The sequence below is a fragment of the Liolophura sinensis genome, chromosome 10 (genome assembly GCF_032854445.1).
Source record: "Liolophura sinensis isolate JHLJ2023 chromosome 10, CUHK_Ljap_v2, whole genome shotgun sequence".
In the NCBI taxonomy this organism is placed as follows: domain Eukaryota; kingdom Metazoa; phylum Mollusca; class Polyplacophora; order Chitonida; family Chitonidae; genus Liolophura; species Liolophura sinensis.
In genome coordinates, this window is record NC_088304.1 from 948,759 (window position 1) to 966,126 (window position 17,368).

At 42.4% G+C, this 17,368-nt stretch overlaps 3 protein-coding genes across 3 annotated transcripts; 2 read left to right on the forward strand and 1 right to left on the reverse strand.

Annotated features, from left to right (window-relative positions):
• Positions 1–9,474, reverse strand: LOC135476335 (large ribosomal subunit protein mL50-like). The gene is made up of 4 exons (XM_064756334.1): positions 9,367–9,474; positions 8,707–8,846; positions 4,844–4,976; positions 1–1,109 (listed from the first exon to the last, which is right to left on the reverse strand). The coding sequence occupies exons 1-4, from the start codon at positions 9,412–9,414 to the stop codon at positions 783–785; spliced, it is 648 nt and encodes a 215-aa protein (XP_064612404.1). The 5' UTR covers positions 9,415–9,474; the 3' UTR covers positions 1–782.
• Positions 9,475–9,549: 75 nt separating this feature from the next.
• Positions 9,550–12,880, forward strand: LOC135476334 (tubulin delta chain-like). Its single transcript, XM_064756333.1, has 3 exons — positions 9,550–10,782; positions 11,061–11,225; positions 11,964–12,880. The coding sequence occupies exons 1-3, from the start codon at positions 9,990–9,992 to the stop codon at positions 12,365–12,367; spliced, it is 1,362 nt and encodes a 453-aa protein (XP_064612403.1). The 5' UTR covers positions 9,550–9,989; the 3' UTR covers positions 12,368–12,880.
• Positions 12,881–13,394: 514 nt separating this feature from the next.
• Positions 13,395–16,869, forward strand: LOC135476703 (uncharacterized). The gene is made up of 2 exons (XM_064756816.1): positions 13,395–14,951; positions 15,660–16,869. The coding sequence occupies exons 1-2, from the start codon at positions 14,139–14,141 to the stop codon at positions 16,671–16,673; spliced, it is 1,827 nt and encodes a 608-aa protein (XP_064612886.1). The 5' UTR covers positions 13,395–14,138; the 3' UTR covers positions 16,674–16,869.
• Positions 16,870–17,368: the final 499 nt, after the last annotated feature.

A 17,368-nucleotide genomic window follows, 5' to 3' on the forward strand; every position in this document is an offset into this window, starting at 1 on the left:
GACTACTTCTTTATTGTGTTTAAATCATGTTTAATACTTAGACATGTCAAAACTTATATTGTGGCATAAGGCCTAACATAGTGTAGTGGGAAACTGGGATGTTAGAATGACTGCTGATTGGCTGACAGGGACATACATGTAGGTTTTTCTGCAGCCTTTGTGACGCTTGAAGAAATCTGCCATGCCTAATATTCAGCCCACTGATTCTGTTTCCCTTTAAATACAGATAACATAAACTGCAGTTTTTTTTCTATACAATGTCTTTCTGTACTTTGCCTAAAGTTCTATGCACACACACTGCTACCGCACGACACAATTGTGAAGTCCACAGTTCAAATTATACTACACACAGTTCCAATATCAGAGGCTTAGAGTCATCTGTAAGATCTGATACATGTTGTAAGGGGCGATGAACAGTTATGCAAGAATAATGTTCAATATGTAGTACTTCAACAGGTTAGATCAAGGAGTTCCCCCATTAAATCACAAATGTGATTGGCTGAACTGCCAGACAATCACCACGTTCCAAGACAATAAACATGATTGGTGGAAGCACACAGCATGCTAGTTCTGGGACATGATACATGTAACAAAAAGTAAAATACCTAAATATTTGACCAACACTGTGCACTTTAAAAGGCAAATAAATGTCATACAGTGTCACTTTTGGTGCTGAAACTTCCAAACTAACCACAATTAATCTTTTTAAGACCAACAAATTTAAGATGTGCAACATTGTTATGGGCGAAATTTTAGGTCTTTTATTTTTGTTCATAAACTCCTTAGTCATCCAAATGCTGATCTCGCCAGTACTGGGCAATATTCGTCCCTTTGTACTTCTTTTTGGCCCTTAAGCCTGTTACTATGGTAGGTCTCCCTGGAAATGCATTCACACCCCCAAACATGGGGTCATTGTCGGGGTCAAACCTGAGATAGTCCAGCTGAATGTGAAGGTTACGAGGCAGGTCAAGGTTGGCTAAATCCTCATAGGAATTTCTATCGTGAACTGGTGTGCTGTAGAAGTTAATCACATCAGCGTTGGTGTTTATGTCAGAAAGTTCTGGATTTGGGATGTCATGATCAAATTCTTTGATACACCTTGTGAGAATCTGTAACAGAAGAACAAATACACCTCATGAGAATATGTAGCAAGAAAACGAATACAGATTGTGAGAATCTGTAACCCAGAGAACAAATACACCTTGTGAGAATCTGTAGCAAGGAAACGAATACAGCTTGTGAGAATCTTCAACCCAGAGAACAAATACACCTTGTGAGAATACGTAGCAAGAAAACGAATGCAGCTTGTGAGAATCTGTAACCCAGAGAACAAATACACCTTGTGAGAATCTGTAGCAAGAAAACAAATACACCTTGTGAGAATCTGCAACCAGAGAACAAATACACCTCATGAGAATCTGTAGCAAGAAAACAAATACACCTTGTGAGAATCTGCAACAAGAGAACAAAAAAAACAAATACACCTTGTGAGAATCTGCAACCAGAGAACAAATACACCTTGTGAGAATCTGCAACCCAAAGAACAAATACACCTTGTGAGAATCTGTAGCAAGAAAACAAATACACCTTGTGAGAATCTGCAACCAGAGAACAAATACACCTCATGAGAATCTGTAGCAAGAAAACAAATACACCTTGTGAGAATCTGCAACAAGAGAACAAAAAAAACAAATACACCTTGTGAGAATCTGCAACCAGAGAACAAATACAGCTTGTGAGAATCTGCAACCCAAAGAACAAATACACCTTGTGAGAATCTGTAGCAAGAAAACGAATACAGCTTGTGAGAATCTGCAACCAGAGTACAAATACACCTTGTGAGAACCTGTAGCAAGAAAACAAATACACCTTGTGAGAATCTGCAACCCAAAGAACAAATACACCTCATGAGAATCTGTAGCAAGAAAACAAATACACCTTGTGAGAATCTGCAACCAGAGAAAAAATACACCTTGTGAGAACCTGTAGCAAGAAAACAAATACACCTCACGAGAATCTGTAGCAAGAAAACAAATACAGCTTGTGAGAATCTGCAACCAGAGAACAAATACACCTTGTGAGAACCTGTAGCAAGAAAACAAATACACCTCATGAGAATCTGTAGCAAGAAAACAAATACACCTTGTGAGAATCTGCAACCAAAGAACAAATACGCCTTATGAGAATCTGCAACCCAGAGAACAAATACACCTTGTGAGAATCTGCAGCAAGAAAACGAATACAGCTTGTGACAATCTGCAACCAGAGAACAAATACACCTCATGACAGCCTGTAGCAAGAAAACAAATACACCTCATGAGAATCTGTAGCAAGAAAACAAATACACCTTGTGAGAATCTGCAACCAGAGAACAAATACACCTCATGAGAATCTGTAGCAAGAAAACAAATACAGCTTGTGAGAATCTGCAACCAGAGAACAAATACACCTTGTGAGAATCTGCAACCAGAAAACAAATACACCTTGAGAGAATCTGCAACCAGAAAACAAATACACCTCATGAGAATCTGTAGCAAGAAAACAAATACACCTTGTGAGAATCTGCAACCAGAGAACAAATACACCTCATGAGAATCTGTAGCAAGAAAACAAATACACCTTGTGAGAATCTGCAACAAGAGAACAAAAAAAACAAATACACCTTGTGAGAATTTGCAACCAGAGAACAAATACAGCTTGTGAGAATCTGCAACCAGAGAACAAATACGCCTTGTGAGAATCTGCAAAAAGAGAACAAATACACCTTGTGAGAATCTGCAACCAGAGAACAAATACACCTTGCGAGAATCTGCAACCAGAGAACTCCTTGTGAGAATACCTTGTGAGAATCGGCAACCCAAAGAACACACCTCATGAGAATCTCAGACAAGAGAGCAAATACTCCTCATGAGAATCTGTACCAAGAGAAAGACATCTTGCAAGAATTTTCTGCAACCACAGAACAAATAACAAATCTCCTGAGAATTTTTGGCACCAGTGGACAAATACACCCCATGTGAATCTGCAACCAAAGAACAAATACGCCTAGTGAGAATCTGCAACAAATAACCCTTGACAACCTGCTGCCAGCTAACAATTAAACCACACAAGAAGCCAGTAAAAGATAATTCCTACAGGTAACAATACACAGGTTTGGAGACATGACGCTACAACAAGAGAATGACACCCTTTGTGATTATACGTCGTCCCTGTACGGCACGGTAGGGTCAATCTTAGTTTTAACATGGGGTAGTATATAGAATTTAGAACACTAATTAAAAAGGGTTAGATTAAACCGAATTATGTTCTATCAGAATTATTACCTTAGACTGTTGAGGTGTCAGATGTCTGAAAGAACTAGCTCACTAAAAGCCCTACATATTACACCTTTAAAATATCCATCATACAGTATATTTTTACCGATCCATGTACAGGACAGGATGCATATGAGGGGAAATAAATACTGCAAGTGATTCCTTACATCTTCAACTTAAAACATTCCCGGGCTGACACAAATGAACATGAGTTATCTCCCTTCCATTAGGATACATGTATGTCTAGAAAATCTGACATGTACAAAAAACAGCCCTAGAATGTCTCCCCACCACCCCGCCCCACTCCAGCTGCCCTGCATATTACTGATTTTGGTACACAACTTAAAACAATAAACAGATAAACAAGCCTGAAAATAAAACTTTCATTGATGATTCTAATCACAAGTTCTTTGAGAACTATGTGTTTTGCTGTTTGTTCTGTTGTACTGCACAGAAGGTTCACATTACTGTACAGTAACCGCACAGTGCTATGTGGCTGAAGAGCTGTACAGTGTATCCCACAACTGCAGAGCACTCTACACACAGAACTGAGAGGCTGTTATGTTGTACTGTAAGGTACAGCCACTCATTGTGCGGTACCCATATGAAACTGCCACACAGTACTGTGAGGCTGTTGTGTTGTACTGTAAGGTGCAGCCACTGGCTGTGCGGTACCCAAATGAAAGTGCCACACAGTACTGTGAGGCTGCTGTGTTGTACTGTAAAGTGCAGCCACTGGCTGTGCGGTACCCAAATGAAAGTGCCACAGTGCTGTGAGGCTGTTGTTTTGTACTGTAAGTGCAGCCACTGACTGCAGTACCCAAATGACACTGCCATACAGTGCTGTGAGGCTGTTGTGTTGTACTGTAAGATACAGTCACTGACAGTGCAGTACCCATATGAAACTGCCACACAGTACTGAGAGGCTGTTATGTTGTACTGTAACGTGCAGCCACTGACTGTGCAGTACCCATATGAAACTACCACACAGTACTGTGAGGCTGTTGTTTTGTACTGTAAGGTGCAGCCACTGACTGTGCAGTACCCATATGAAACTACCACACAGTACTGTGAGGCTGTTGTTTTGTACTGTAAGGTGCAGCCACTGACTGTGCGGTACCCATATGAAACTACCACACAGTACTGTGAGGCTGTTGTTTTGTACTGTAAGGTGCAGCCACTGACTGTGCAGTACCCATATGAAACTACCACACAGTACTGTGAGGCTGTTGTTTTGTATTGTAAGGTGCAGCCACTGACTGTGCGGTACCCAAATGAAATACAGTAGTGTGATGCTGTTGTGCTGTACTGTAAGGCTGTTGTGTCATTCGGTCACTGATTGTGTAGTACGGATATAAAACTGGTCCACAGTACTGAGCATGCACTGCAAAGGACTGTCCAGTATGTGGACCTTTCTGTGCATTATTGTACGGCTCAAAACCACACGGTATCGTGAGGTCACAGCATTTTGTATGGTTGTTTGGAGTTAAATGATACCTTCATCATTATTTCAGTCAAATTATGAGTACCTTAAATTTGACCGTCCTATCCTCTAAGGACTGTGTTCTCCACTCAGGGGTGTTGCCACATACTTCCTCTGTTATTCTCTGGATTCTCTCTTCAACATCATTGGGTGGAGAATAGCCCTGAGATGATTGTAAGCTGTCAACAACAACACTCAGTAATTAGGCCAGGTAAATTTAGAGCAATACAAACTGAATTGTTAAATATGCACCTTTCCTAAATATTTGTTCCTCCTGAACAAATACTTAAACTCAAGACCTACTCTATTTCCTCAACCTTTTTGCATGGGAAGGAGCAACTTTCATTGCAATCTATGCACATTTAAAAAACTACACTGGTCGGATTGGCCAATTTTAGGACTTCACAAAAGGTATAATTTTATCACAGAATATGGCTGAAAAAACATGCGAAAGGTTGAAGAATTACGGTAGTTGTACCACCTGTAGCTGAACCACCTGTAAATGTACCACCTGTAGCTGAACCACCTGTAGATGTACACCTGTAGATGTACCACCTGTAGTTGTACCACCTGTAGTCGTACCACCTGTAAATGTACACCTGTAGATGTACCACCCGAAGATGTACCACCTGTAAATGTACACATGTAGATGTACCACCTGTAGCTGAACCACCTGTAAATGTACCACCTGTAGATGCACACCTGTAGATGTACATGTAGATGTACACATGTAGATGCACACCTGTAGATGTACACCTGCAGATGTACCACCTGTAGATGTACCCCCTGTAGACATACACCTGTTTATGTACAGCCTGTTGATGTAGCACCTGTAGATGTACAACCTGTAGATGGACCACCTATTAATGTAGCACGTGTAGATGTACCACATGTAGATGCACACCTGTAGATGTACCACCTGTAGATGTACCACCTGTAGATGTACCACCTGTCGATGTACCACCTGAAGATGCACACCTGCCATAAGCAATTCAAGGACTGCACATACCAAATTTGAAAGCAGCTTGAAAAATAAGGGCAGAGATAAATGTGCAGAAAGGTGAATTTGACTAAATATACAGAATGGTAATGCTGACGGATCATTAATTTATTTATCTGATTGTGTTATACGCCGGACTCAAGATTATTTCACTTATACAAAGGCGGCCAGCATTATGGTGGGAGGATACTGGGCATAGCCCGGGGGTAACCCACGACCATCCGCAGATTCCTGGCAGACCTTCCCACATGTAACCAGAGAGGAAGCCAGCATGTGCCCTGCTGGAACACTAACCACTAGAGCTTGGAGGCCCCTGGTGGCACACTAACCACTAGACCTCGGAGGCCACTGGTGGCACACTAGCCACTAGACCTCAGAGGCCCCTGGTGGAACACTAACCACTTGACCTCGGAGGCCACTGGTGGCACAATAGCCACTAGACCTCGGAGGCCCCTGGTGGAACACTAGCCACTAAACCTCGGAGGCCCCTGGCAGCACACTAACCACTAGACCTCGGAGGCCCCTGGTGGCACACTAACCACTAGACCTCGGAGGTCCCTGGTGGTACACTAACCACCTCAGAGGCCCATGGCGGCACACTGACCACTAGACCTCAGAGGCCCCGGATGGCACACTAACCAGTGGAACTCGGAGGCCCCTGGTTATGGACTGGTTGGATTTGATGTCAACAAAACAAAACAAAACAAAACTCTTCAATCAATTTCAACACTACATCTAATAATAACACTGCAATTGTTATCTGGTAGGGAAAACAAAGGAAAACAAAGATTCATACCAAGGCAGCATCATAACTGGTTAAGGTTTTTATTTTAATTAGCATATCACTAGCTCACCGTGAGCACAACACTATCATACCACTAGCTCACCGTGAGCACACCACTTGCTTGCCATGAGCACACCACCAGTACACCACTTGCTCACCCTGAGTACACTACTAGCTCACCACGAGCACACCACTATCATACCACTAGCACATCACCAGCTCACTACTAGCATACCACTAGCTCTCAAAGAGGACACCACTAGCTCACCATGAGCACACCACTATCATACCACTAGCTCACTGTGAGCACACCACTAGCTCATCGTGAGCACACCACTTGCTTGCCACAAGCACACCACTAACTCACCACAGGCGCACCACTAGCACACCACTTGCTCACCCCGATCACACCACTATCATACCACTAGCACACCACTATCATACCACTAGCATATCACGAGCACACCGCTATCATACCACTTGCTCATCCCAAGCACACCATTAGCTGACCACGAGCACACCAATAGCACACCACTATCACAACACTAGCACACCACCAGCTCACCACAAGTATACCACTTGCTCACCCCCAGCACACCACTAGCACACTTGTAGCTGGCTTGTTTTTCAAGCATTTGATTACTATGCACCCGGTCATCACTTGACAGTGTCAATATCATGAACCTGGCCATCACTTGACGGTGTCATTACCATGCACCCGTCCATCACTCAACAATGTCATTACCATGCACCTGGCCATCACTTGACGATGTCATTACCATGCACCTGGTCATCACTTGATGGTGTCAGTACCATGCACCTGGCCATCACTTGATGGTGTCATTACCATGCACCCGGCCGCAACTTGACGCTGTCATTACCATGCACCTGGCCATCACCTGACAATTTCATTACCATGCACCTGGCCATCACCTGACGCTGTTATTACCATGCACCTGGCCATAACTTGACAATTTCATTAACATGCACACGGCCATCACTTGACGGTGTCATTACCGTGCACCTGGTCATCACTTGACAATGTCATTACTGTGCACCTAGCCATCACCTGACGATGTCATTACCGTGCACCTGACCATCACTTGACGATGTCATTACCATGCACCCAGCCATCACTTTACGGTGTCATTACCATGCACCTGACCATCACTTGATGGTATCATTACCATGCACCCGGCCATCACTTGATGCTGTCATTACCATGCACCTGGTCATCACTTGACGATGTCATTACCATGGACCCGACCATCACTTGACGGTGTCATTACCATGCACCTGGCTTACCACTGTGAGTATTCTTTATGTAAAGACACTATATAGGATGTTTTTGGTAAAAAATTGTTATTCAAATCAAATTTACCAAGAACAGCCAAAATTATTGTCTTTCAATAAGTATCAAATTCTAAACAATGCTAAAAATGCACAATATATTGTCTTAAATTGATTCTAAAATTTAAGAGGAGGTAAATATGTAACATGCTTCATAAAGTTATGAACTTTATCAATGATTTTGAACGGTAACCTGTGCGCAGAGGAGGCTGATATATCCGGATTAGGGTTTATGACCAAAATACCATAGCATTGTCCTATTTCAAACTCTTGAGTGAAGCATTGTGTTTACAGTACATGAAAATATATCACAAAAAGGGCATAACTGTAAATTTTAAACTGTTAAAAATTAAAGCTGTGATTCATTTTCAATAAGCTTTGAATAATAACAATAAATTATATGATACTACATTAAGCCAATTTGTAGATACAGTAAAAATCTTCAATCTTTTCTACCAGTAAAGCACTTGAGTACGGCGTAAAACACTGATCAAATCAAATCTAAACTACTTGTTTCAGTGGAATTTACGCACACATTTATTTTGAAAATGCTCCAAAAAATGACTTGTTTGCATTACTAAAGATGCAAGCTTCATAAAACTGTGCAGATTTTTTCTCTACAATCCATAGTTCTCTCAGAATGTTTCAAAATATTGATTTGCTGAGATGGTCGAAAATGTCAAACGTTTAGGGTATGCCAAAATATGACAATATGAAAACAAATCAATGTTTCTGACAATAGGTGTGAAATGTTAATTCATTCGTATACATGTACCTTCGCTTTTCAAGTGACTGAAACCTTTCTTCGACTGATGGACCATCAAATTTTGTGTTCCTCTTTCTCGGTTCATTCCCTGTGGCATCCAACTTAGGATCATCTGCCTTTCGCTTGAAGAAAGCAGACCTGGTAGATGTCTAAGTAACAACAAGGAAACCTATGACAAATCAGTAATTGGTATGTATGTATGTATGTTTGTATGTAAGTATGTTTTGGGTTTTACTGGTGTCATGCCGCAGACACTAGACATAACACTTCACCCAGTCACATCATACTGACACCCGGCCAACCAGTCCTGTGGGGTATAATGCGACTGGGTGGGGTGTAATGTCTGGTGTCTTTGGCGTGATACTACAGTGGTGGCAGAACTTAGGCGGCATGAACTCCTTCGCCAAAAGAAGACCGTAAAATTATTTGGTGCGACATAAAGCCCCATGCATACATACATGCATGTACTGTAGCTTGCTTGTGTTAATTGGGTCACTTTCAGGCCTTCGCTACATCTGAAATAGCACGTCTGACAGGCCTGCTACTGTTGACTGCGTTGTTGTTGTTTTTCAACATAAAAGTTTAAACTGATGTGAAATGCAACGTTACTCCACTGTTAGCACTTCTAAGTACATTTAACTATACAACAACGATTTCAAAACTTATTACCCGAAACACCTGACCAGGATTTCGACACATATGTCGTACAACTATCATAATTCCACCTAAGTTTATGCACGTTTGTCAATCCATGGGCGCAGACATGACAATTCGAAAACGAGGCTGACTCGAGTGCATGTGGGTTGTTTGTCAGATTTTCCGCTTGTTTTGAAAAAGCGGGCGTTTGTTGCTGTTTTCCTGTTAGCAATGAAGTCATCTGACTGGGATGTCAGGAGATGGAAATCATCTCTAGAGTCAGATCTTACTGAAATTTCCAGCTAAGGTGTTGATCGAGTTAAGCGTGGAAATCTGTCACAGCTCAGCTGCAGTACTCAGCCATTAGTTTAGCGTGCTGTGGACGTGTGGTGGTGTTGTTGTATCCCATATTTTCCTTCTATCCCAGTTATCTCACTTGAGCTGAAGTGATCAAAGCTGAAATCCCGTCCTGTTTGGAAAGAAAATGGAAAGTAACGAAACAGAAAATGCGTTGCTAGGATGTGAAATTATGTTTGTGTGTGTGTGTGTATCGGCAGGTAAAATATTGTAGTTTTCCAGGGCAGCAATAGCGGTTTTTATGCCGTTTTTAGGGTACATAAAAAAAGGCAGCACAGACTGAAAGTCAAGGAGCCAATATGTCTGTTGTTACCCTGCAAGTAGGTCAGTGTGGAAATCAAGTCGGCGGTCAAATGTTTGGGACCTTATTGGACGATGCCTTCGCTAAGCCTTCCACGACTCATGTGAGTGCTACAAAAAATGAGGAATATATACAGGAAGTGTGTAGTCGGTTTTTCAGTGAGGATTCTGGGAAAAGGTCAGAAGAGGAACATGATCTGAAAGCGCGTGCAGTAATGGTGGACATGGAGCCAAAAGTGATCGCACAGACCTGTGCAGATGCACGGAGAACTGGATTATGGGCTTACCCAAGTAAACAGCAGTTCTGTCAGAAACGTGGATCAGGGAACAACTGGGCACATGGCTACAGTCTCCATGGCAACAGGGTGTCGGAGCAGATTTTGAGCATGGTCCAGCGTGAAGCAGAAAAGTGTGATTATATTGGTGGGTTTTTGGCGCTGATGAGTTTAGCGGGCGGTACCGGGTCAGGCTTGGGCGCTCATCTCACACAGAGTTTGAGGGATGAATTCCCCCACTCCTTCATTGTCAACCAAGTTGTGTGGCCGTACAATACAGGGGAGGTAATTGTGCAAAATTACAATGCCCTCTTGACTCTGTCGCATTTGTATCAAACAGCAGATGCCATCCTGGTGTTGGAAAATGATGACCTCCATCGTGTCTGCTCCCAGCTGATGAATCTCAAGAAAATTTCCTTCAGAGATATTAATTGGGTGATTTCTATGAAGATGGCCGGTTTCCTTCAACCAGTGTTTGCCGGAAGGTCATGTGACCGGCTGGTTACCAATCATTTAGGTTTGTATCCTGAACAACTTTTTAGGAAAGGATGACACCAGTAAGTCGATAAATCTGCTATTCTTCATAACTAGTAGAATAGTAGGCCTAATACCCTTGGGTGCAGGAAAAATTCTGTTGGGGCTATCGGGGACTGTTGAGGTCCTTTTATTGTGTTAAAGCCACAACAATTCAAATGTTTGATTTACAGGTAGAATTCATCTTTTCAGCATGCTATTGTAAACCATTCGGACACAGACACTAATATTATGTAACACATTATAATCTGTTTGAACTAGGTGACCTACTGGAGCACCTGGTACCCCATCCAGACTACAAACTGCTCACAGTGAAGAACATTCCTCAGATGTCTGACCAGGCTGTAGAGTTCAGCACATACCAGTGGCCAGGTCTCCTCAAACATCTCCGTCAGATGCTCATTGCCAATGCTGCCATGGAGGAAGGTGAGAGAAAGAGCATATAACTTCAGTAAACATCTTAAACTTTCGCCCATCTGAGTAGTCTGCTGAAGGAGCCCAGTGGTCACATTCCACAGAGTTGCTTCCCTTGTTGTCATAATATATTGTGATATCTGAAAACATAGTCATTAGGATTTCATTTCCATCCTGACATTAGCCATTTGTTGCTGGGGTTGTTAAGCAGTTCCAAGCTGTGTAAATCACATCATTTGCTGTTATGCTGCAGTGTTTGTGGACAACTTATTGGATTTATGAGCAAAACTACACTGACATATTACAGAAAGCAATAAAAGAGCAAGCAGCTGAGGCCTAATTGTTTTAGTCCAGCAATGTTCCCTATCTGTTGTGTAGTATTTCTTCTGATATTGCTTCAGTTTGTTGCTGATCTCCATTACCTCAACTTGTTTCATTACCTCCCCTTGTTTTATTACCTCCCCTTGTTTTATTATCTCCCCTTGGATGTTCCGTTAGCCTGGATGTAATATTAAATGAGCTATTTGATAATAATTAGGAGTACTTTATTTAAAGTCTTGTAAAGAGAATTACATATGAGGTTGAAACTGAATTTTTTCAATTAGGATATCATCCTACATTCCAAACAAATCTGAAAACAGCTTTCTGAGATCAATACAACCAGGTATTACCCAAAGTGGGTAACTTAGTCACTAAGGCAATTTTGTGTGAGATACACAAGTGTAGTAAAACTGAATTTAATGATTGCAGGTATAAACTGGCAAGTTACCGTTGGCGACCAGACTCCGAGGGGCACAATCAAGCACAACCGATGTCTAGCTAATCTTCTGACACTAAGGGGAAGGGACCTGGCAACAGCTGATTCATCTCCTTTCTCGGAGCCCAGACTCTATGCCAGCTGGATGCCTGCAGATTGTACCCTGAAAGAGTGGGCTCAGCCAAGGGCCTTTAGCAGATACGAGAAGTGTGGAACTCTGCTGAGCAACAGCAGGTCTGCCATTGGTCCTCTGGATCATGTGATCGGCAAGGCCTGGAGGATGTTTTCTGCTCGTGCGTACGTCCACCAGTATGTCAAGCATGGACTCACAGAAGATGACTTTTTAGACAGTTTTGCTACCTTGGAACAGATTCTAGACAATTATAGGACCTTGTGACACAGTACTGGGAACTAATTGGTTTATGCTGAAATAAGGAGACATCCAGTATGAGTTTATTTGTCCTTTGACAAGAAATTATTTTTCCATTTTATTTCTCAGTGATTCCACTTGTGAACTTGTACATTTTTAGCTTTGCTGTATGAAGTACAGATGTGGCTTATGTCTTATCCTGAGCATTCGAGTCAGTGTTATTTAATAACAGTGTTAAACAACAGGGAAAGCAATATGAAACAAAATGTTGGGGATGGTACATGGATCTAAACAAACACTGCATGTATTGAACTCAGGTTTTGCGCACATGTAGAGCACAGGGGCAGTCTCATCAGTATGCCAGGGTTCAACTCATGTGTTGTACAGGGGCAGTCTCACCAGTATCCCACGATTAACCTCATCTGTTGTACAGGGTCAGTCTCACCAGTATACCAGGGTTCAACTCATCTGTTGTACAGGGGCAGTCTCATAAGTATGCCAGGGTTCAACTCATCTGTTGTACAGGGGCAGTCTCACCAGTATTCCAGGGTTCAACTCATCTGTTGTACAGGGGCAGTCTCACCAGTATCCCACGATTAACCTCATCTGTTGTACAGGGTCAGTCTCACCAGTATACCAGGGTTCAACTCATCTGTTGTACAGGGGCAGTCTTACCAGTATACCAGGGTTCAACTCATCTGTTGTACAGGGGCAGTCTCATCAGTATACAACAATTAACCTCATCTGTTGTACAGGGTCAGTCTCACCAGTATACCAGGGTTCAACTCATCTGTTGTACAGGGTCAGTGTCACCAGTATACATCAATTAACCTCATCTGTTGTACAGGGTCAGTCTCACCAGTATACCAGGGTTCAACTCATCTGTTGTACAGGGTCAGTCTCACCAGTATACAACAATTAACCTCATCTGTTGTACAGGGTCAGTCTCACCAGTATACCAGGGTTCAACTCATCTGTTGTACATTGTCTGTCTCACCAGTATACCACGATTAACCTCATCTGTTGTACATTGTCTGTCTCAACAGTATACCAGGGTTCAACTCGTCTGTTGTACAGGGTCAGTCTCACCAGTATACCAGGGTTCAACTCATCTGGTGTACAAGGCAGAGATGCCAACACATACGAATTTTTCGTATTTTATACGAATTTTCCATTTGAAAACAACACTACGACCAGTTACCATGAAACTACGAAAAAAATATATTATGCTACTACGAAAATGTCGAAAGTACAAAAAATATATTTTTCGGATGTTGAAATCCGTATTTTCACACAACCCTTTCCCAGTCTCCATGCAAGGCCTTGTTGCTTCCAAAACTGCCGATCCTGGGAGAATGAACCTTGTCAGTGCGTGTAACGCGAATGTTGATTGGTTGGATTTTCACGCTTTTTCGGACACCTGGCCAATGAGTAAACTGGATGCATAAGTTCTTGTTCCTAGGTGTGTTAGGTTTTCCGCCATGACCGAAGCCAGAAGGAAGATGGAACGCGTTCAGCAACTTCAGGGAAAGAATAATCAACGGTTCAATGATAAATATACATCCATGTGGCCCTGTATTCGGCCATCGAGGAAGGGAGTGCATTACGCGACGTGTACAGTTTGCAATAGTGACATTTCGGTCCGACACAGTGGCCAGTACGATATAAAACTCACATCGCTTCGCCGAAACACAGAGACAACATCAACACAGCAAGTTCGACCCATTCGATCGAGAACTTCATCACAGTCACACGGTCGAGTGGCTCTGACAACTCTGTTATCAAGGCAGAATGTCTGATGACTAGTTTTCTAGTTGAATGCAACGTACCTGTCGCCACTGCTGACAAACTTTCGCCACTAATGTATAAGATGTTTCCAGACAGCAAAATCGCCAAGTCATTCGCTTGTAAACGAACCAAAACTACTCACATCATTCATGAGATGTCTAAGGATTGTGTTCAAAAATTGTCACAAGTGATTGTGGACAATGTCTTTGGCATCGCTACTGATGGTAGCAATGATAGAGGGTATTCTAATCAAATATACCCAGTTGTCATTAGATACTATGATCCAGCTGTCAGTAGAGTATTGACTGGACTTTTAAGCCTCCCAGCATGTGACGGGCGTAGTACAGGTGAAAATATTTTCAAACTATTGGATAATGAAGTGAAGGAACACTCAGAATGGAGAAAGTGTGTGGCTTTTTGTAGTGACAATGCAAATGTGATGATGGGACGAAATAAAGGTGTGGCAGGGTTTGTCATTCAGGAGCATCCAGATATCTTTGTGACTGGTTGTGCATGTCATCTGTGCCACCTTGCTGCATCCAAAGCAGCCAGTGAGATCAATCATGTATCAAACATTGAGGAGTTGCTTGTTGATGTATACTTCTACATTGAGAAAAGCTCCAACAGAACCAAGAGCTTGATGGAGTTTCAAGAACAATGTGGAAGTGACACTTTAAGAATTCTAAAGCATACAAACACTCGTTGGCTGTCACCAGCCGCTTCAATTGACAGGCTGTTGAAGATGTGGGAGCCACTTTCTCAGTTCTTTGAGCAGGAGTGTGCTACTTCAGTGAAAACCGGTCGCAAACGGAAGCTTACTGAGGTAATCTGTTACATAAAGCTGTAGTTCAGTTGCAAATCAATAATATGAAATTCATATTTTTTATATTTAGTAACCACAATTGTTTTCTGTAGCTTCTTAAATATACAGACTCCATAAAGTTTGCAAACAGCTTTCCTGCCCTCTAACATGTCTAAAGTTATGAGGAATAGGTGATTGGTATGTTTTTTTATCCCATCAACAATAAAGAAACATAGTGTTAATGGCTTTCATAATTTTCATACATGTTTGGGGAGACAATTTGCTAAGGGAAAGATACCTCTATCTCCCATGTTGGCCTAATGTATGTAGAAAAAAATAACAACACGTATTCAGATATGTGATTCCTTATAATTTATTTACATATATGATATGTGTATTAATTTAGGCCAACATGGGCGATGGAGGTATCTTTCCCTTAACAAATTGTCCCCCCTAACATGTATTGAAGTGGAGGAATGTACATATGATACGAACATTCCTCCGCTTCAATAAAAAAAGCAATTGTTAATGTTTAGAGTAGATATGTATTGTACATGTATATGAAAAATACTGTCACACACAGTAATGTACAGCCCTCAATGATGCATTAGTTGTGCACAGTGGATAGGACATTAGACACCCAAGCAACCATATCACCACTGTTTAATATAAATTATTTATGCTTTTTATTTGTTTTTAAACCAATTTTCTTTTCTTTTACAATTGCAGAAAGACACTTCCAGTGGCAACTTCAAGTCAAGACCTGAGAGAGTTCTGCATGCCTTGACAGATCCAAACACCAAGCTCTACTGCCTTTTCCTACAAGCAGCTATTCCAACATTCAACACCATGAACCTAGTGCTACAGAGAGAGGAACCCATGATCCACTTGGTTCACTCTAAGTGTGTCACATTTCTAACCAAGTTGCTGGTTAGGTTTATTACTCCAGATGCCATCACCAAAGCTGAAAACTTGCAGACTCTTGACTTCCATGAGAGAAAATTGCAGAAGTCCAGAGAAGATATCGTCATCGGACAAAATGCCAGGTGTTACATGGAGCAGTGCAAGGAACAGGGCCTGATGACCCCTAAGGACAGAAGCCTGTTCTTTGACAGTGTGAGGAAATACTATGCAACTGCTGCCACTTACATCACTCAAAAATTCCCTCTCAATGACCCTGTGCTACAAAACGCCAATGTTGTTAATATCCAGAGGAGAACAGAGGCAAAGTTCTCTGACCTACTATACTTTGTACATAGGTTTCCCTGTATAATGCCAGATGATGCCACAGAAGATGACTTGCAGATGGAGTTTCTTATGTACCAGGTAGATCCTCTGCCTTCAGTGGACTCAGACATGAGAATTGACCAGTCTTGGCATTTGTTAGGACAGTTAAAGCAACTGGATACCACACAGCCAAAGTACAAAGTGTTGTCACATGTGATGTTGGGAATACTGGTAATCCCTCACAGCAATGCTGATTCTGAGAGAATTTTCTCCACTGTGCCTAAAGCCGCGTTTAGACTACAGCCGGGCCGGGCCCATTTTAGCAGGGTCGCGCTTGATCAGGGCCGAGCCCCCTTGACAAGTACCGTTTACATTACACGCCTCGCTGGCGGGCCAAATCCATTATCACAAACAGGAACGACAACTCAGGTTGAGTTGGGCTATTTATTTGTGGCACTCTTCAGACATTGGAGGTACAAACACTTTATTCAGCTGCGAAAATGGCGCTGCCAGTAGTTGTAAGGCAAAGATACAGACGGCCTTTTCGAAACTCATATACATCCACCTGTATGATGTTCTCGTTGTGACGAGCGCTCTCAAGTTGCGCCTGCACGTTTTCCTCGCCCCAAATAGCTAATAGCTGTTCTGTCTCCTCTTTTGTCCAATTAGCGCCACGATTTGTTGACATATTTAAATTCTTATTGTTCGAAAAAAAGTGCGCCAACTGAAAAGCTGGAAGTGGAAGGTCAGAGGAAGTTGCCTTTAAGCATGCGCAGTTAAGTCCTCTGAGCGGGCCAGGCACGGTGACGCGTTTACACTACACGTTTAGCTAACCGAGCCGAGCTTCAGCTGGGCCGAGCCTACCTCTCGTTGAGGGGTTCGGCCCGGTCAAATCTGGCACGGTGCCGAGTACGCTTAACCCGTTTAGACTACCCAATTTTTTGCCGGGCCGTGCCCCATCAGGGCCGAGCCCGGTTGAAAAGCGGTAGTGTAAACGGGGCTTAAGAACCAGACAGAATTCCGTCCCAGTATGGGTGTTCCCCTGCTTCAGAGTCTAATGATCACAAAAACTGACATGCAAGCCAGAGACAAACCCTGTTTTCAACAAGAGTTTACTGCAGACTTTTTATCAATGGCCAAGAGTGCCACTTACAGGGGTCTTAATTCAATTGAATAGAGACAGTCACAGTGTTGGATACTAATTGTTAATA

Bases quoted from the DNA above. Each gene is read 5' to 3' on its own strand.
- LOC135476703 (XM_064756816.1), top strand. From the start codon at position 14,139: ATGACTAGTTTTCTAGTTGAATGCAACGTACCTGTCGCCACTGCTGAC. The intron at 14,952-15,659 runs GTAATCTGTTAC...TTACAATTGCAG, and splicing joins GCAAACGGAAGCTTACTGAG to AAAGACACTTCCAGTGGCAA.
- LOC135476334 (XM_064756333.1), top strand. From the start codon at position 9,990: ATGTCTGTTGTTACCCTGCAAGTAGGTCAGTGTGGAAATCAAGTCGGC. The intron at 10,783-11,060 runs GTTTGTATCCTG...TGTTTGAACTAG, and splicing joins GCTGGTTACCAATCATTTAG to GTGACCTACTGGAGCACCTG. The intron at 11,226-11,963 runs GTGAGAGAAAGA...TAATGATTGCAG, and splicing joins CAATGCTGCCATGGAGGAAG to GTATAAACTGGCAAGTTACC.
- LOC135476335 (XM_064756334.1), bottom strand. From the start codon at position 9,414: ATGATAGTTGTACGACATATGTGTCGAAATCCTGGTCAGGTGTTTCGG. The intron at 8,847-9,366 runs GTAATAAGTTTT...GTTGTTACTTAG, and splicing joins ATCCTGGTCAGGTGTTTCGG to ACATCTACCAGGTCTGCTTT. The intron at 4,977-8,706 runs GTACATGTATAC...TGTTGTTGACAG, and splicing joins CAGTCACTTGAAAAGCGAAG to CTTACAATCATCTCAGGGCT.